At 40.0% G+C, this 20105-nt stretch overlaps 1 protein-coding gene across 5 annotated transcripts; it reads left to right on the top strand.

The window, feature by feature from the left end:
- The first annotated feature begins 192 nt into the window (after positions 1-192).
- Positions 193-20004, top strand: NBR1 (NBR1 autophagy cargo receptor). 5 transcript variants are annotated; one of them, XM_054224267.1, is made up of 21 exons: positions 193-469; positions 2817-2879; positions 4192-4210; positions 4583-4605; positions 5451-5669; positions 6222-6296; positions 7416-7633; positions 8705-8869; positions 9351-9557; positions 10874-11033; positions 11537-11803; positions 12261-12413; positions 12891-12966; positions 13438-13548; positions 14069-14230; positions 14354-14488; positions 15077-15440; positions 15748-15842; positions 16416-16494; positions 17244-17349; positions 17736-20004. In XM_054224267.1, the coding sequence occupies exons 1-21, from the start codon at positions 266-268 to the stop codon at positions 17910-17912; spliced, it is 3078 nt and encodes a 1025-aa protein (XP_054080242.1). In that variant the 5' UTR covers positions 193-265; the 3' UTR covers positions 17913-20004. The 5 variants fall into 5 exon arrangements, with proteins under 5 accessions (XP_054080242.1, XP_054080240.1, XP_054080244.1 ...); XM_054224265.1 differs by having other exon boundaries at positions 194-469; positions 14042-14230; XM_054224269.1 differs by having other exon boundaries at positions 195-469; positions 17739-20004.
- The last annotated feature ends 101 nt before the right edge of the window (positions 20005-20105 follow it).

The following is a 20105-nucleotide window of genomic DNA, read 5'->3' as shown; positions in this document are numbered from 1 at the left end:
CTGGGTCGGAAGGCCGCAGCTGATTGGGTCTGCCGCTTGCCGCGTGACCCAGCCGCACGTATTGCGTCGGAGTGCGCAGTGGCCGGCGCGGTGGATTGTGGGAGCCGTGGCGCAGCTGCGGAAGTGCGTGTCTGCTGGCGGCGCGCCGCGTGCCCCCGCGTGCGCGCTCCCCGGTCTGTTTGTTGTTGTGGTTCCACAGCGCCTGGCCCCGCCCCCGCCGGCCAATCAGTGCGGGGGGGAGGATGAGTGGCAGGCAGGGCCGCCAATGGTGCCGCGCGGGGGGCGCGGGGCGGGCCGGGGCCGGTCCGCCATGTTAGGCTCCTCGGGCCGGCTGACAGGTCTTCCCTCGCTTCCTCGGGAGCGCGGCATGGAGCCACAGGTGAACCTCCGCGTCACCTGCCGTGGGGAGACCCAGAGCTTCCTGGTGTCAGACTCAGCGCACACGACGTGGGCAGACGTGGAGGCTATGGTGAGCACGGCCCGGTCCGCTGCGGGGCCACAGCCGCGGGCAGCCGTCGCGGTGAGGCGCTGGGGGCGTAAGCGCCTCTCTGAGGGCCTGGCATCTTCTCTCTCGGCTTCCTAATCCGTGTCCCCCGTTTCATAGGCTGTTAGAACTGGGATTCTGTTCTGCTGCAGTCTCAGTTTTGCATTTAGCGTTAATGGTAACTTTTTCTCCTGTTATATACTTAGAATGGTGCGGAAAGCCTCTTTTGGTAAAGCTTCTTATGGGTCGCTTGTTTTTCTGTGTGAGCAGGTGGCCATAGTTGTGTGCTTTGCTCTTTCCTGCAGTTGTGGATACTTGGTTTTGGCACTGCACCCCTATAAAGTACAGTGTGTGCCTCTTGCCTACCGTTCTTGTACTCATTGAAGTGAGTATGGTGGAGTCACACGCTTGTGTTGCTTACAGAACGTTTTCCTGAAGGCTTATCTTTGCTCTCGGGGATACCGAGTCACTAACGTACTTTTTTGGTTTTTGCCTTCCTGGTGCCTTGTGCGTGCAGGGTGGGATATAAGTGTTTTTGGTAGTGGGCCGTAAGCGTATAGACAGTTGCTTTATGAGGGTGTGTATATCATGCACTTGGTATATCAAAGAGTTTTTCTTTGGACATTTGTTTCTAGTGTTATCTAGTGAAAATTCCTGTATTGGCTGAGGTTGAAATTGCATAGTGAGGATTCCCTTGGCTATGATGAAGCTGCAGTGATTTATTTTTTTCAGTGTTGTGGCAGCTGTTTTGTTGGTGGTTTGTTTTTTTTTTAGTTTGCTCTCAAAGTTGCATCTTCAGAGATTTTGCCAGTGTTTTATTTTCTCACTTTCAGTTCTTTTTTTAGCCAACATATTCCAGTGTACCTTGTAGGAGGTTCTTGCATTGTGAATTACTCAAAGTTTGACCTGCATCATCTTCGCTCACTGTATTTCAGTCTTCTAGAAGAGGGGGTAGTTTAGGCTTAAAATACTTGTTGATGAGTGGACCCTGCAGGAATGTCTGAACTAGTCAGAATCCTGCTTGTCTCAAAGCTGGAAGCAGATTGCTACGTCAGCATGGTGTTGCCCTTAATCTTAAGTAGTCCGAGAGCGAGGGTGTGTTTGTTCAAGGTGTGGTGTTCTATGACAATAATGTTTCTCTAACCAAGGTAGTACCGCTGGGTGTCTCTGCACTATGTTGTGTGAATTACTGTTTCAAGATAGTATTAATTAAACTGTGTCTTTCCTATGTTTTAATGTAATATTAAACATCCGGTGTTTATAAGGCATAACCCCATCTCTGGTTCTAGCTTGAGCTTTACATGAACAATCTGTGGTACTAGATGATGTAGATACAGATCACAGCTTCTTCTTGACAAGCTGAGTTGGTTCTCTTGCTGCACTCCCGAAATTGATTTGGGATATATCACTGGAAGAACCTGCCTGTTGCACATTCATTGCAGAATGTATGTAGCTATGTCATTGTGCTCTTGTGGGGCTATGAAGTCCCAGCCATCTGCTGTCTTCTAAGGCTGCTAGTGTTCTTATGTTAAGTCTAGGCTAGCAGAATGCGTCTCGGACATAGCAGCTTTTCAGAGAGAGTGTCTGTCAAGAAAAATACATCTTGAGTAGGTAAATGGTACAAAAATGCACATGAGCCTTAAAGACTGTTGTTACTCAACACAGGAAAACAACCACCTTAATTCATGTTTAATTTGATGCTGTTCATTCTGCCCTATTAAGGCAAAATACAAATAGCTACTCAGCTTTATTCTCCTAATTCTGATCTGTGTAATGGATTTATATGTTCCCATGAACAGTGCATCAGCCAGTGAGTAGCAGAATGAGATACTTCGCTCTTTTTAGTACTTGAATTAATCCTAGTTTCTCGAAGTACAAATAGTTTTGTGGAAAAAAAAGTCTGATCACCAGTGTGAGCTGTCTTCCTTGTGCTTTATAATGTAAAAGTTAGCATTTGGTGGTTGTTGGCTTTAGCCTTTGTATATTGCACTGTTTACCATGCCTGAGTTCGTTAACCCTGAGCTAGTCCTCTTATAATGGAAAGGTTGTTATTATTTATTTTGGGGTAAACATTAACTAGGGAAGGTGACACAAGAAAGAAATGATTTTTTTTCTTTTCATTATAGAAAGTTAGTAAAGGTTGGAGGTAGGGCACTGGGTAGAGTTGTTCAACTTCAGAAGAATGAATTTTGTAAAACAGTGTTTATTTCAACTGAGAAACTGGAGGGAGGGACGGAAGGGTTAAAACATTTTTCCTTGCCAATAATTATGGTTAACTGAAAACATCTACAGTCCTGTCTCATTGTGGTTTTGTGTTCCTTTTGCCTTACAGGTTAAAGTTTCATTTGACCTGGACAACATTCAGATCAAATACGTTGATGAGGATAATGATGAGGTAAAATGCCCCCCACTCTCGCAGCCGGTCTACCAAAATATGACTGGTGTGAACCTTTTTGCCTCTTGATAATTTATAGTGGATCTTTCGGGAGTGTCTGTTATATGGGTCGGGGTTATGGTTTTGCCCCTTTGGTAAGAAAATAGCTATAAGTCTTGTGGTTTCACTCTTAATGTGGCATACTTATTTTAAAATATTACTTTAGGAGCTACTGCCTTTTTTTCCCCACCCCATAGAAGCAGCCAGTGGCTCTATGTGCTCTGAGGGAAGGATGCTTCTGTTGAGGGACTCTCTTTTTTTTTTTTTTTTTTTTTTTTTTTTTAATCAGGATTAGGTAGTTGTAACTATTTGTGTTTGCAGCCATGGTAAAACCCTGTCTCTTCAATCTATACTTCTTCCTCTGAAAAACGTAGATCCCCTGTCATTAGCACATGTTTGCTTCAGTGGTCTGGTGTACTCAAATCCTCTGCTTGTTTTATGCAAATGCTATAATCTCCAAGCAGATTACTGATTCAGGAAACAAATTGGTTACTTCTAGTTGTCCTTGTTGAGTAACTTCCTGCTTGGCATAACCTCACCCTCTCATACTCTTTCTGTTTATCTAGAGATTTAGAGTAGAATGTAGCTCTCAAACAAAGTGTAACTTTTGCAAACTCTGTGTTCCACTACTTGATTTGTAGCTCTACTAAATTGCAGAGATGGGGATCTTTGTGTGGGGTTTTTTTTTCCCCCTAAGGGGAAATGTCAAGATGTTTCTAACATTTATGAGAGACTCTCCCCGTATTTTTCAGCCTGTATGTATACAAATTTATAACTGCATCTGCTAAAGATCTTTTTCAAATACTAATAGAGTAACATCGTTCAGAATCATGCAGTGCTGTAGTGATTAAATATCTTCTTGTATGAGTAATTTCTACATGCAAAATTGATAAATGAGCACCTGTAGAAGATAGGCTTGGGTTGTATCTAAATCAAAGAATAGTTTCACGCTGGGCATTAAAAGCATCTGGGTCCAACCTCTGTGTGCTTGTGTAGCGAACCCAGTGGAACTGGTGCCAGTGTACTTCCAGTAGATGAAACAGCACGTGTTCTGGATGCTAGTAGGTGCCAGAGGCCTTGCTTATTGTGCAAACCTAATAAAAACCAACACAACATTGATTAATGATTAAACACGGCAGCAATAACAAATACCTGAAGGAGTGGTATTTTAGAAACTCTGAATAAAAGTGCATTTATTCTGAAAGCATGTTAATTTTAAGAGAATCACAAAAATATATCGATGGCTATTATTCACTATTATTTCTCTTTGCAGGTCTCTGTGAATAGCAAAGGTGAGCTGCTATTTTACTGAAGTGAAATCAGTAAAGAGACCCCAACTGTTGTTCATGGTTTTGGAGAAGCAGTTGAGAATGTTTGCATTTTGTGTATGGTTGGGTATCAAATTCTTCCCAAAGGAAGGAGGTTTTGATCTATAGGAACAAATTGGAAATTACTAAATTAATGGAATGCTAAGTCTCTAGGCCATGAGAACATTTGCTTGTTGCTGTATATACAACTTCTTCCTTCATTAGCACTATTTTAAAAGAATTTACTGAAGTTATGGGAGACACTCCTTGATGTAAGGGTCCCTAAATACTATGTGCTAAATTTAGATCTGCTGTTTGAGACAGGGAAAATTCACATTTCTTTCTCTTGTTCTTTAGAGGAATATGAAGAAGCTCTGAAGGTAAATGCTCTCTTTGACTTTCTTCAATATATTCATCCTTCTCCAATTAAATTTGGTGTAGCTGAGGAAAAAAACAGCATTACCTGGCCCATGGAAATCAGAATAGCTCAGTTTCTAGCTTTGGACATGAGCTTAAATGTTTTGCTATGATTTTTTTCCATCCAGGCTAATCTTGATCTGTATAAATTAGTTGAATAGGCAGTTGTAGTTCGGGGCCCTGAGCAGCCAATTCTTTGGTTAAATGGCTTTCTCAAACACTCAAACAGTAATCTCATGTTTGGAGGTACTGGGCTCTAATGGGATCGCTTTAAAAATCTTGCCACATAGACTCTAATGTTGTGCTCTCTGGCAATAAAACTTCAGTTGGTATCAATGCTTAGTTACTTTATAAGCAGCGAATTTTACTTAGACAAAATAAGAATTGCATTCCTTTAAATTTTAGTTGTACAGTACTAATGCTTTCCAAACTTTTTGCTCATGGTCTGAATTTCAAATCTGATAATAATTTTAAAATAATAATAGATGGAAATTTACTGTAAGTTCCTGGACAGAATCTATGTTGTTTGCTGGCTCTCAGGAACAGCTTTATTGCGGATTGAAAAATTCCTGCAAAATATCTGGATAATTAACCGTTTGCTTTTAGTAAACTTTCTAATAAGCGTATTGGTAACCTTTAAGAAAGGCAGAATAGACTATCAGCTGACTGTACCTTGGCATTTCTATCAATTTTTCTTTTTGTGTGTCTTAGTCTTTCCCAACCTCTCCAGTTTAGTGCTGTATTTTTACAGGATTTTGTATGTTGTTTGTAAGTGGAGTAAATATGTATGTATGTACTGTTTATTTAGATTGCAGGTAAACAAGGAAATCAACTTCAGATGAATGTGTATGATGAAAACTCTTCTCCGAAAGAAACTTCATATTCTTGTTCTTCGCAACTATGTGAAAAAACTGTGACAGAAAAGTTAGCACTTCTTAAAGATGAGAAGAAACCTCTTTCGCCCTATTCCGTGCTAGCTCAGGAGTTAGAGGAAAACTTAAAAAATGAAAAGGAGCTGACAATTCAGGTAGGATGCAGAGCTGGATTGGATATTCATTAAAACAAAGAATTCATAACTGTAATTCACTTTATAGGCTGATCATCATCTTTACCCGTATAAAACCTCTGAGTTCAGAAGTTGATCTTCATTTTCAGCTGCCTGCAGTCATTGAAGCTTGCAAAATTGTTTGAATGTCTTCAAGAGGATATTTTGGTGCTGCGTTTAGAAATGCAGGTTCTTTCATGTTGACCATTCTTAAGTATCGGTCTCCTGAAGCCCTGATTGCCATCAAATAACTTCCAGTTGACCTGATTTCTTTGGCTTTGATGTGTAATTACACTCAAATGCTAATAAAGCAGAAATCTTTTAGGAAAATGTCAGTGACTTGCTTGTGTTGCTTTTCCACCATTTTCCAAAGACCTTGAATATTTTTTTTTTTTGTAAAGGCATTTGAGGGGAGAGCTATTTGAAAGGGGTTACCTTGCTGTATTGAGGGCTTTTACAGCTTTGCATACATAAGGTTTGTAATTTATTTTTGTGGTGTGTTTTTTTTGTTTTGTTTGTTTGTTTTTACTCCAGCAAAAGTTAAATCACACTAGAACAGGAAGAACAAATGATAATCCTCCAGAATGGTTTACTAGCTACTTGGAAACAGTAAGTGCATTTTCTTCTGAATTTTAGTATTCTTAAAGGAATACATAGGAGGCTGTGGGTGGAAAAGATACCTGTGATGCCTCTCGTACATACGATCACGCTTGCTCTCAGTGCTTGTGACCAGGATCTTAAAGGGCATTTAGGCAGCTAATCACTAGACAGTACAGTGTAGGTGTTACCTTAAAAAAAAAAAAAAATAAAAAAAAAAAAATGTTGATACATGCTGCTTGTCAAAAATGGATTGTTTGGTTTATGGATTTGATTGGTTTGAGTGTAGTTTTAAGCAGCTCCCACGCTAGAATCCTTGTTGCAGTCCAGATAGTCATAGGAAGTTCAGGGTACTCGTGATGAGGGTGAGCATGAAATACAGTGTTGCTGTTGGAGAGTCTTGTTTGACCAGTTTCAGTAGGGTAATACTTAGGGTTTCTTGGGATTTGAAGCATTTGATGACCTTGCTTTTCTTGATTGTTCAGTTTAAGAAAATACTTTCAGGAAGCCAATGAGTATAACCTATAGGTTAATAAGATGTGGGTGTTACCTTGTTTTGAACAGCTAATAAACATCACTGAGAAACAGTTGGATATGATTGCTAAGAACTAATTAGCTAGTGAGTTCTTGAAACTAATAGGTACGGTGGTGCAATATATATGCATTTATGTTGAAGCTTTTCTTTTCCTAGAATCTCCCTTCCTTTGCCACCTCTTTATACAAACTGAAGGGTCGGGAACTTAATGGTTGTATTTAAAACATCCCTGGTGGACAAAATCAGGACTTACTGATAGAGGCGCCAGAAGGGTTTGTTAGGGGTTTGTGTTAATTATCTCAGAGATTAGTTTCCTTCCCTTCATGCAAGGTTATGGAAGAACCTTAATATTGCGAACATGATGTATGATTTTTAATTTGCCTTGATGAAACCAATGGGCTGATATTTTCTAAAATACAAATCCTCTTTGAGGAATGTGATACTTGTTTATTTTCATCTGGAATGTGCTGCGGGGAGGTGGGAAGTGGATTCTGAGCTGCTTTATGATTTGTAGATAGGGAGACTTGGGGCAAGTAGTTGAACTTTTGAAGCCACATGGGTGGGTCTCATCCGTGACAACTTTAATTTTTTTCCAGTTCAGGGAACAAGTAGTTAAGGAAACTGTTGAGAAACTGGAACAGAAGCTGTATGAGAAGCTTGTTCATCACAGTCAGCCTCCAGATTTTTCCGAGAGCTCTATTACAGCAGCACCTCCAACTTCAGAGAGTGAATCAGTGAATGGAAACCAGTGTGACTGGCTGATCTCCTGTTGCAACTGCCAGGCCCGAATTGTTGGAGTTCGCTACCAGTGCAGGTAGCATATGCTGGGAGATGGGAGTGTGGGGCACCTCTAACACGTAGGGCATGGGAATGAGTCTGAGAAACTATCTTGATGTCATAGACTTCTAGATTTCTGATCTGCAGCATGCTGTACGTTTCAGAACCTCCATATGTGTCTCACAAACAGCTTATGTTCTTTGCCATGGTGACTAGACTTTATCTGCGTAAGAGCAGGATTAATACTATTTTGAGAAAATGTGGCTGTTAAAACAGAGTGAGAGAACTGTATAGCACCTCCTGTATTCTCAAGCACTTTTTACCTTTTTTTGCATATAACATGCAATAATTGTAAAGGAAGATGTTTCCTTTCAGTTAACTAAACAAAAAAGCAAAACTTAACCACCAGTCTGTAATAGTCCTTTAGTTCTGACAGCCAATGAGACTAAGGCAGGTCATGGGTTTTTTTAATGATCTTACTGTTGTCAGTCTAATATTATGAAATAGGTTTTGATAAGTGTCTCAAGTGGTGTGTCAGAAGTGAGGTTTTTATTTGAGTGAGGCAACTGATGCAAAGGTAAGTATCTTAGGACTAGGCAGCAGCAGTGAATGTAATGCCAACAGGGGTTTTTCTTTGGATGTTTATTTTTCTTGCTGGCAGGAATTGACAGTGTTTTTTACCAGTCCTGTTCCTGCAGAAGCAATTTGCTTTGCATCCCTGAGTATTTCAGTTGACTTTATCCTCTGTATTTTTATAAGATGGTGTTTCTGGCATTGCATTTCAGTATAATGTTTTATCCTTTATAGCGACAATTGTTAGTCACTTGTGCTAAAGGAAGTGTCAGGTTTTTTTCAGCGTGTGTTCAAGAACGAAGTGAGAACTGTGTTGCAGTTTTGCCAAGAATAGAGATACTGATCTAGATATTCCATATGGCTCCAAATATTGATGTTTAAGTGAGAGGACCAGCTTCTGTTTCACTCAGGCACTACTTACAATGGTAGTGGGATACAGAATTGTTTCTCTGCAGAAATGCAAGGATTAATTAACCTTCATTGTCTTTTTCTAGTGTCTGCCTCTTCGTAACCTTCTGGTTTTTCTGCTTTGCAGCCTTTGTCCAGCCTACAATATCTGTGAACAGTGTGAAGCAGGAACGTATGCACACGATCCTAATCATGTCTTGTTAAAGCTGCGAAGACCTGTACTATGTGTTGCTGAGAATTACAGCCCTGCGGAGTTTTCGCCTCGCCTGCCTGCTACTCTGGAGCAAGTTAGGTAAATAGTGACATCTGTCAGTACCAGACAAGATTATCCTGACAGCAAAGTGGAAACACCTGTATTGGGGTTGATGTTTTGTTTTAGAGATAACAAGAAGTGGAAATGGTACTCAAACTTAATTGCAAGTAGCTAAAAATAGCTGTATGCTTATAAATGGCCTAAGTCATAAATCTTACAGCATTTTTAATAACAAAGTAGAAAAGGCAGAATTTTGTGTCGTAGGTGGGTAGCAAACTTTGAGAGCTTGCTTTTTCTTTGAGAATACTGTAATTTGCCTTTGAGTTTGCTCTTTCACTGAGACCATTCAAAATATCTTCACAAGCAACTATAAAGTTATTCTTTTAGAATCATCTGTTCTCCAGTCTAAAAGCATGAGACGTTGCCTGGAGTGTTCCCTTTGAGACTAAGGCTGTGTTGGCTAAAGCTGAATTCTGATGAATTTAGTGTATTGTAACAAGGTGGCTTACTCTCTCTGCAGGCTCCAGAAACAGATGGACAAAAGATTTCTGAAGGCAGAAAAGCAAAGATTACGAGCAGAGAAGAAACAGCGAAAGGCAGAGGTCCGAGAGCTCAAAAAGCAGCTAAAACTGCACAGGAAAATTCATCTGTGGAACTCCGTCCATGTATTGGAAACTAGTGGCTCACCTACTCTGAAATCTGAGAGTCTCCAACCTAATACCTTCATGTAAGAGATGTTGACAGCTGAGCATTCCTTAGTTGTGCTGTCTGTCCTTTGCGATGAGACCAAGTTAGCGTAGCAGGAGGAAGGTTATGAAATTGCTCATTTAAAGTATCAGTTGTCATTGGATTCTGTGAGAATTTTGTCTAAATGGAACTTGGAAGGTGGAGTGGTTTTACTGTTTTTTTACTTGGGAGGAGAGTAGCAGAAGAAAAAAAGCAACTGATAGTTATTAACAGAAACTTACAGAGTTACATAGATTAGGAGGAAGGGGAATGCCTGGGATCACATGTGTATGCATGCATGCGCATATGGTGTAAACTCACGTTATTGCCAGTTTTAAAAAAGCCTGGATCTTCCTGGTATATTACGTGTCTCTGCCTAAAGTCAAGTATATTCCGTGGTGCTTATGTTCAGCGCCCTTTTCATTTTCTTTTTCCTTTTTTCTGTGATCTTAGGCTGAGGCTCACTAGATAGCAGCCTTTGCAGGCAACCATTTTGCATTTTCTGTTCCCTTCGGTTTTATGAATGTACAGGTGTAAAACTTGTATAGTTCTAGTTTCTTTAATTTATCCCTTCCATTTAGGGCATTTAAATGTCAAATTAACATTAATCAGTTACTTATGTTTGTGGAGAGCTTGAAATAGCTGTCTTTGCTTCCTTTTTGCTGAACAGGCATATTACAGGAACAAAACCCATGCTAATTTAAGTCCAAAGTCTTTTTTTAGGTCTTCTAAAGTTGTCATGTGTATGAACCGTTTCACCAGTCTCCCCTCAGTGTGCCCAAATTAACAGTAAAGCTTTGGATTAAAACTCTTTGAGCCCCTTTCAGGAAAAAACTGCAGTATCTTGCTGAAAAATGTTGTTTGTAAGGCCAAATAAGACACTAGTGTTAAGACTATGGTACAATCTTTTTGATTCAGCATCATAAAGATGACAGCTTTTCTCTAGCAGAATAGCATAGCCCGAAGTTCTGTCGGACTAAATCAAATCGAGTGAAGAACAGTAAACTTTTCTCTGTTAATCCTGAGTTCTGTAATTATGATAATATTCTTCCAAATAAGCAAATCTTGTTTTGATGCATTTTTTTTCCTTAAGCAAAGGAAAGCAAACTGCTACGTGGTGTTTAGACTTAAGATGAAAACAGTAGCTAAAATGTTAAATATTTTGAAATGCCTCTAGAGATAAAAGAAGAAAACAAACTAAATGGCCTCTTCCATTTTTTTTTTAGCCAGTGAAATAGCAGCTGAAGGACTTCCTCAGTCTTGCTGGTTTTTTGCTGATTTTTTTTTGTTTGTTTGTTTCCTCCCCTCCAATCCCAGGAGTCCTAGTCAGCCCATCCAGGCAATCGTCCCAACACTAAGTGCAGTATTTGTGGATGAGAATTTGCCAGATGGGACTCACTTGCAACCAGGAACAAAGTTTGTCAAACACTGGCGAATGAAAAATACTGGCAATGTGGAATGGAGCTCAGACACAAAGGTATCTTTCTTTTGCTATTCCTTTTACACATTAAAATAGTTCTGGAAGATAATACTTATATGCATTAGGAATTTGAATTCTGTGTCAGAACCCGCTTAGCGTTTTGTTTGGCCTGTTAATTCACAAGCTGGGCCTTTTGGGGCAATAAGCTGTCTAGGTACTCTTTACAACTGCGGAGTGCAGGAGGAAGGTGATCAACATTAACATCACTGAACATGTCTTCCAGTGCTGTTATAATGTCACAGTTCCACCTTGTTTACAATAGGTGTGTTGCTTTTCTGACTTCAAAAAGCCTTTCCTGTGTGAGTGACTGAGTTCCTGTTGAAAGCTGGAAGTTGTGGCGATAGTGACTAATGTGAGAATGTTTCCTAGCAGCCGCTCTTCTCCATGCCTGGCGTCTGCGTGGCCTTTCAGCAAAGGAGCTTTGAAGTGCTCCTTACTGCCCGCAGTTTGCAGAGAAGTTTGTGAAGTTAACTTTTGCTTTTTTCTGTTGTATATTTCAGCTGAAACTTATGTGGGGAAATCTGACCTTGGCATCTTCTGAAAAAAAAGATGTGTTAGTGCCATCCCTTCCATCGGGACAAGTAGGAACTGTTTCAGTTGAGTTTGTAGCTCCTAATATAGAAGGAACTTACACTTCTCACTGGAGACTGTCACACCGAGGGGAACAGTTTGGGCCCAGGATCTGGTGCAGTATTGTTGTGGATCCCTCCCCAGCTACTGACTCTGTAGAAAGCAATTGGAAGGAGAAAGCTTCCAGCACCAAACAGGCAAGTAACTCACACGGTATTTGGGGCAGTTATAAGTTGCTTAGTAGAAGGAGCAATGAATATCGTTTGTTGCAATGGCGTAGTGTCCCTAGCTATATTGATTTCCAGGGGATTCTTTTAGTTGTTTGCTTCTAATTTCTATTTTTAATAGAAGATAAACAACGTTTATTGCATTTGTGAGCTCTAAGATGGTCATTCTTTTTGACAGGCATGGGATTAGTTATCAGTCTGTTGCAGCTATTTGTCTAGTTCTTTGATTGAACTGAAACACTGCAGGATTTATCTTTATGTTAGATCTTGTCTTTTTGGCTGTAAAATGAGTTAGATTAAATCTCTTTTTAAGTTATTTGTGTTCTTGTACACACTATTCAGGCATTACGTTTCATGCAATTGTTTTATTTGCTGCCTGCCTTAAGGCGCTTCTGTGGCAAATTTTTTTTTTTTTTTGCTTTTGCAGGATGCTACCTTAAAGACAGAAGCAGGTGCTCCACTGATGGGTGAAATCATGGAGCAGGCTGAAATACCTCTGCCAACTATTCCTTTAAAGATCAAAAATCTGCCAAGTGAGAGGGAATTTTATATCCCATCTGTTGATCTTCTCACCGCACAGGTAAAGTGCTAAAATTCAGGTAGAGATAAACCACCTTGAGTTTGATATCTAGATACATAGACATCTATAAGAACAAAAAGCTTCTGAGCTCTAAAATAGCCACTGTGTTTTCAGGAAGAGTATATTGTATTTTATATAGCAGAACTATTTTTTTAAATTAGTATTGGGGACTGTCACTGTACGGAAGGTACGTGCAGGACAGACTAAGTTTCTCAATAAAGAGTCACAGAGTTGGGTCTTTCTCTGGCCCCTAGCAAGGGGGTACTTACCTTTGCCTCTTGCTAACCTAATTTGTGTACCATATTCTACAATGTAGATATATATTATGGGAAAACTGACCTCTGAGATCGTGCCAGGTAGCTACCAAGGTGGAGTAGACTTATTTGTAAGTTGATGGGATCTGATGCTGGGAAGTACAGCATAAGATTTCCATTTCAGGGTTTGCTGATGAAAAACGTGTGGTGTTTCTTTATGTAGGATTTGCTGTCCTTTGAGCTGCTGGACATTAATATTGTGCAGGAATTGGAGCGAGTGCCACACAATACTCCTGTTGGTAAGGTTCTTCTCATATTCTGTGTGCTGTCTCTAGTATTCTGAGTTAACTGCTTACCCAATGAAAAGCTGAACTTATTTGTGCAAAAGACATATTTGCTCTTCAGGCTGGAGTGTCTTCACAGCTCTCCTGTCTTTTCATTTAAATTCTCGCCGCAGTCGTAGAGGATATATTTGATAGTGCTTTGTATCCTTTGTATTTTTCAGTCTTGGCTTCTTTTCAGCTTCACATCCGCAAGACTCTAAGATTCCAGACATTGAAGAAGGCTGCCACTTTCTTTGCTCAGCCAATGCCAGTGTAATGCAAAGCTAGTTGTTTATTTCTCCAAATTATCCGGGAAGATAACTGGGCTTCTTCAGTCTTGGAAGAATATCCCTTAAAAAAGGATAACTTCTTAAAAGGTTGCCTCCTGGAGGAAGGAAAGTTCCTACTCCTTTAGGGCCAATTATCTTTGCTACCTTTGTTTTTCAGACATGACTCCATGCATGTCCCCTTTGCCACACGATAGCCCCTTGCTGGAGAAACCTGGCTTGGGGCAGATAGAGGAGGAGAATGAGGGGAGCGGATTTAAACCGGTGCCTGGTAAGCAGTAGCTATGGGGAGCTTGGGTGTGAGGGGAGGAGGATATTGTCACTTTTGTTCAGTCAGCAGTCTTGTTGTCTAAAAAGAATGTTAACTTCTATCTTTCCCTTCTGTGGAAAAACAAGCAGTTGTTTGGCTCATAAACCTCTCGTCTGATCCCACTCTCTGATTGTAGAGGTTGGAGCGTAATATATGTAGAATTCAGAAATACAAATGCTTCTCTTGATTTGTCCAACTACTGGAATTGTTGGGAGAATTGACAGTTTGCCTCTTGTAGACTAGATCACACTCAAAACACTCCAGGTGTGGCCCCCATACTTCTCAATCACTTTCACGTTCAACTTGAACTGAATTCCAAAATCTTTGAATTTTTAAAAAGAATTAACACATGGACTCAATATTAACCTTGGCTAGCCTAAAAAAAAAAAATCTTTTTATGCTTACATTTCCTTCTGGTGGTGTTAAAATAACCTGTTATGTTTCCCTTTCAAAGGAATGACAGAAGCTTGCTTTCCTGCAGATACTTGCATGGTGAAAGTGAAAGCTGAACATCCGTTGAACCAGGAGGAAGGGGAAGAAGATATGAGTGGGACTCAGTTTGTCTGTGAAACTGTAATTCGCTCTCTAACCCTAGATGCTGCACCTGACCATAAGCCTCCACAAAAAAAGAAAATCCTGCAGAGTAAGTACTGTCCTTAGGTGGCTTCTGTGGCTTTGCTTTTTAGCAGTCAGACACTGGCCACCAATTGCCCTGCAGTGCAGGTGGCGATATCATTTTAATTGTTTTTCCTGCTTGTTTTATTAGACTCTTTACAAACATTGCAAGACACCTTCGGTTGCAATATGATAAATGAAGAATGTCCTAGGATAAAAACCAATTCCACTTCCAAAAAGGAAGCACAGATTCATCAGTCAGAAGCAATGACAGAAATTGCCTGTGGTAAGTAAAATAGGTTTGAATTTAAGATAAAACTGTAATAAGGGCTACAAAAAAAAATCTGCGTGTGTAAAAAAGATCTGACACTGTTCTAGGAAGCTGATCCTCATTAGATCAAGAGAATCATTATTACATCAGAAAATTGGTGTCAGGACTGAACAAGCAGCTAGTTTAACAGTTGCTTTGAAAAAGTGAAATTGATACATAAAGGTTCCAGTGGGTATTCAGATAAGTGCTCATATGTTGCGCATGGCTGGTGCTTTTTCCAAGTCGGTGCCTTGAACTTTGTGATGCGTGTAATTCAGGAGCTGAAAACTACTGTTTAAGTTCTCAGTGTAGCTCCTATTCCTGTTTTTATTATAAGCATTAGTATCAGCAGCATATCTGCATAGGCTTAACAGTAAGACCTGTTACTCTTTCACACTGCACCCCCCCCCTCCTCCCAATAGACAAAGAAAACTATAGCATTAATATCAGCAGCAAAGGTTTACAGTTGTTTCTGAATACTTGCCTTTCATATCTGAGACAATACGGTCCTTGCTGTTATCCATACAAAATGGACAATTGTTAATGCCTCACTTTTCCTGTTAGGGGACCTTCCGCTGTCTGATGAGAGAGCAATCCCCTGTAGTGATACTGGCAATTCTGATGGAGAGGAAGATGATGATAAAGATGATGTTCAAAGTCAAGGCTCCTCTGCTTCATCAGAGGATTATATCATTATTCTCCCTGAGTGCTTTGACACCAGTCGCCCTTTGGGGGAGTCTATGTATAGTTCGGCTCTTTCTCAGCCCAGTCTGGAAAAGACAGGAGAACCTGAAACAGGAGCAGCGAATGCAGAAGGGGGCAGCCAGCCACAGATCCACAGCGTCAGTGATATTTTGTCAACGTCACAAACACTGCCTGTAGTACCACTAACCCCAGAGGCTGCGGACACCTTACCCCAGACACAGAGGTATGCTGCTTGGACAAGAACAAAAGGGTTGTGTTAGGGTTGCTGTAGAGTCTGCAGTGTGTTGTGCTTAAGTTCAGTGTCCAAACAGAAGCTTTTGTTGCAACAAAAGCTTTGTCACGTCCTGGAGTGAATGTCCTAAATCCTGCAACTCTTTGTAAAGCCTGTACTCACTGATGAGGTGAGTGCGAGAGAGGGAGAGAAGGGAGCATGTGAAGCTTTTCCTCTTGTCTGATGACCTTGACTTACCTACATGTGTACATGTAGAATTAAAGTAGTAAAAGTAATTTTTTTTGCTCTATATTCTCAGGAATCTTGCATCTCTTCAGAATCATATCTTCCAAGAACCAAACATACCAGCTTCAGAGAATATCTCTTCTACTCCTCGTAATCAAATAAGAGAAGGTATTGACAGTACTTAATGAAGGATGCATTCACAGTTGTCATCACCTATTCCTTATGCTTAGTATTGGATTTGATGTTGTCCTGTGCTTGAAGAAAGCAAAAAAACTACCAAGTCATGATTGGTGTTTTTTTTTTTTTCTGGGCTTTGAAATTTTGCTGTATAGAAGATTTGAATAAAGAAATAATTGGCTTTGTGAATCGGCTAAGAACATTAATTAGAAAGTGTAGGAGGGTACTCAGAAGTATTTGTAGACATCTGGAAAATTACTTTGCTCTGGAATTAATGAGCTATGTATTTAAGCTGTTGTTAAAGTCACTGGGAGCTCAGACAGCAGTTCATGTCATGTTAAAGTAAACACCCACTGACTAATCAGCTAAATTACTTTGGAAATTCTTTTGATTGTTTTGACTGCAGTGAGAATCCTATATCCTAGTTTGTGTCTGGATGACTAAACTTGAAAGTATTAATTTTGGTCTAAATCCCACTGCTTTCCAATTACGTACATGTTGCATCTTTTCAGCGTCTCATTAACGACATGTTGATATGATATTTTTTTTTTCTTCCTGTTCCAGAACCCAGTGGTGAAGACAGTCATGAACCAGGATCTTCTGGACTTCTCACTAGTAAACAGAGGTGCTCAGAATATCCAAGGTAATGAAGCTGTGACTGCACAAATACTGCTTTAAACTAAGAACTGCTAAATCAGTCGCCTAGCAAAACGCATTGGCTTACAGATGGAGTCACTATTTTGGTAGAAAGGCCTCCCTTCTTAAAGGAAACATGCTGAATTACATAATGCTATGGTTTCATAAGATCTTGGTTTCTACTTAGACAGGAATTTGAAAGATGCAGAATTGGCAAGGAAAAGTGTACGAGAAGCTCAAGATGAATCCTTCTAAAGTTCTGTGGGTTTTCTTCTGGAAAATCTCAGGATTCTTAGAATAGGGATTTCCGAAGTTAGCTACAGAGCTAAGCATCTTAAGATATTGAGACTGGAGGAATAAGACAAAACATCGAGCAGAATATTAAGTGACTTAAGAATTGACGGAAAACAAATGGGAGTTACTCTGGCCTGAATGGATGTGTCACAGTGCACACCTCTCAGGTATAGGTGTACTCTTCTGTGTGAGAATATTTAATTCTTTACAAATGGCTATGTTATGGAAGGCAAACTAATGTACTTAGCATAAAACCACAATTTAATGGAAGGTATCAAGAAAGAAGGAATGAGCTTCCTGGATAGCTCAGTTCCCAAACAGCGGTGATTCCTTTGGATCATAGGCTGTTCTCTCCAACAAGAGCTACGTCTCAGTTGGCACATCAAAGGGAAAAACTTGCGTTTCATGTGAAACACTGGCTTGGCTTTACTGACGCTAAAGTAATACCTGACTTCTCTGCAGATACCCTCAAGGAAGCAGCATTGCAGGAGAACTAGTTAAAGGAGCTTTGTCGGTTGCTGCTTCTGCCTACAAAGCATTATTTGCTGGACCACCCATTATAGAACAGGTAAATGTCTTTCCTGCATGCTATGTGAGTTTCACAGAATGCCAGCCTTAAAATTTTATAGGTCTGTGTTTTATAAAATCAATATTCTGTATAGGACTTCTTGCAACAGTAAAATGCTAAGTTTGATGGCACAGCTTTGAAGTTTGAAGTATGCTGTTCCACCAGCAGGTAGGGAAGTTCAGAGCGTGGGGACAGTAGCATAGCTCTTCCAGCATCGTGTAAAGAGTAGTAATTCACCTTTAAGTGAAAGTGAATATAAACAGATTAATTGTGGACAAAAGGGCCTCTGTGCCTTAAATATATTCCGCTATAATGCAGGACTACTGCTCCAAATGGCAAAAATAAATTATCTTTTTATAGCTTACCTTAATATCTTTTGTTTTCATCAGCCTGCAGCTACGGAAGAGCACACTGCTACCCTTCTATCCAGTCTGTGTGAGATGGGATTCTGTGACAGGCAGTTAAACCTGCAACTGCTGAAGAAACACAACAATAATATGGTTCAAGTGGTAACTGAATTGCTTCAGATCAGTAACAGTGACTGGTACAGCAGTAGATGCTGAACCTTCCTAGTGGAGGGAGGAATCATCTTCCTTGAGTAAACTCGCATTAAACACTGCAACAGTAGCAGGCTGCTCCTCAGCTGCTTTCTGTTTGGAGGTGTGACTAAAACTTTGGCTTTTCTTTGAGCTTTTGACTCTTCTTTTTTTTTTTTTTTTTTTCCTCCTTTCCTCATGGAAATGTCAAACAGTATTTGTCACAGCATCTTATGAATTGGAGACCAGAATTTCAACTGTTGTTTGGAACTCACAGTCTTTAAGTCTCTGATTTCATACTGAATCCTTTTGTCAGGGAATCCTGTAGAATTAATTTAAACTTCCACCCAGATGAGAACTTATCCTTTTATTGTGTGTAAATTTGTTTTTAGGCAGCTGGAAACTTGTTTTGTTGACTTTTAACAAGCTTTGGAGTAGGAACCAATGTAAAATGCTGCTGTAAAATGTAGTCTTGCCTAATTTACGAGAGATCCCCACAACTAGCAAGGTATTTCTTCTGATACAATTTAGTAATTGATTTGTCCAATGCATGGTAGTAATGTAACAGACTTAAACCTTACAAATGATTCTTAGAAGGTTGCTCATAAACAAAAGCCATCTTGAACCGTCAGCCTTTGTAAAGTCTGAAAGTGTAACCACCAGGAAAGTTGTTTCTTGTAGCAGAATGATGCAGGGGAGTGAATTTACCAGCAGCGATTGAACCATCTCAAGTAATGACAGTGCAAAATGTATCTCCAACAGGAAAATATAGCCTACATCAAATATTTTGTTAAAAATGGAGTGTAAGTGCAGGAAATACCTTTCTAAGAATGTCTACAGGCTCTTTGTAAAAGTGTTAAAAAAATTGACTGCTATCTTTTTTTTCCAGTATAGCACAAACCTCTTATTCTGTTAAGACCACATAGAAGATTTGAAGAATGTGTAGAAACCTAGACCCTGAATTGGAGTACAAGTTCTAGTAGTATTTAGGAATGGGAAGAATGCTTGAGGTAGGGATTGCGTGACTTACATTATAGTTTGAAAAACGCATTAACTGAAGTAGTTTTAAGTGTACAGTCTCCTGTGATGGTTCTAGCTGCTCCTGTGTTTCCATTGACACACCTGTAGCATTCATTTTTCTCACAAGATTTTGCTTTTAGATGCCCATATTTTAATTTGGAAATCCCAAGAATTCCCTTCAAAATGTGCTGAGAGAGATTTGATTCCGAAGAATCACGAGAAACGAGCCACGTTACCCTGCTGTGCAGTGGTGTATCCGTACGTAACTTTTCAGAGTCCGGTCCCTCTGAAGGGGACAACAGTGTTGGCTACGCTCTTACTTTCAAGCAAACTTTGTTCCTTGCTGCAGTAAGAGACCATTGATCCTAAAATATTTTATTACTGCTGCTTCAAACTAAGGTTTTGTCACAAGATAGCTGAGGCGGTATCAGTATTGTGACTGACTAGGTGATCAGTAGTAGTAATTTTTTTTTTAAAAGACATAATACCCTTAGAGATAAGATACCATTAAAATAATTGAAGGAAAAAAAAATAAATGTATCATACCATTTTTGTTTTAAACCTATTTTTATAGATTGTGGAAGATATACTCTTAAATGTTTATTTTGAAATACAGTAGAACTATTTTGCAGTGTTTCCCATCTCTCTGTAGACCAGTACAACCGTCTGCTGTGGACCAGATAAAGATCTTTCTGTCACATGAAACTACTGGGTTTTTTTTCCCCTACCTGAACTTACACATACTGTTTTGAGTACCTTTGGGCTTATGCCTACTCTAGAAGGAGGAGGAGGGAAGGAGATGGATGAAGTGCCGCAGCTGGTGAAGTTTCCAAGCGCTGGGGCTTGTCATCTGCTGTGGTCTGGGCCAGGACACGTGTCCCTTCATCCTTGGAGTGTCAGTGTGTTCTGTAAATTAACAAAACACTAAGGCGTTTGAGAAGGAACACTTCATTGCAGTGTGAAATGCTGTTTTCCTTAGGTTACTTTTTACTAGGGTTTAGATAATGTATGCTCAGGCTTCAGATAGATATATTTCTGTTGGCTTTGTATATTTTGTTAATGGATGCATGGTATAATTTATAATATATTCTATAGTGCACATACGACCTCTGTGTTTTATTTAGGGTGGGGGCCTTGCCCTGGGCTGCGAAGAGGTGGGGTACGGTGCCGTAAAGCTCTGGCTCCCTCACCCTGTTCCTC

Source organism: Rissa tridactyla, chromosome 19 (assembly GCF_028500815.1).
Source record: "Rissa tridactyla isolate bRisTri1 chromosome 19, bRisTri1.patW.cur.20221130, whole genome shotgun sequence".
Classification (NCBI taxonomy): domain Eukaryota; kingdom Metazoa; phylum Chordata; class Aves; order Charadriiformes; family Laridae; genus Rissa; species Rissa tridactyla.
The sequence above is the reverse complement of the archived record's forward strand: the minus strand, read 5'-3'. Positions and strand labels throughout refer to the sequence as shown.

What these genes read in the sequence shown, in the direction of transcription:
- NBR1 (XM_054224265.1), top strand. Translation starts at nt 266, where the DNA reads ATGGTGCCGCGCGGGGGGCGCGGGGCGGGCCGGGGCCGGTCCGCCATG. An exon ending in TCGTAATCAAATAAGAGAAG is followed by an intron (nt 15,843 to 16,415) that starts GTATTGACAGTA and finishes TTCCTGTTCCAG; the next exon opens with AACCCAGTGGTGAAGACAGT. An exon ending in AGGTGCTCAGAATATCCAAG is followed by an intron (nt 16,495 to 17,243) that starts GTAATGAAGCTG and finishes ACTTCTCTGCAG; the next exon opens with ATACCCTCAAGGAAGCAGCA.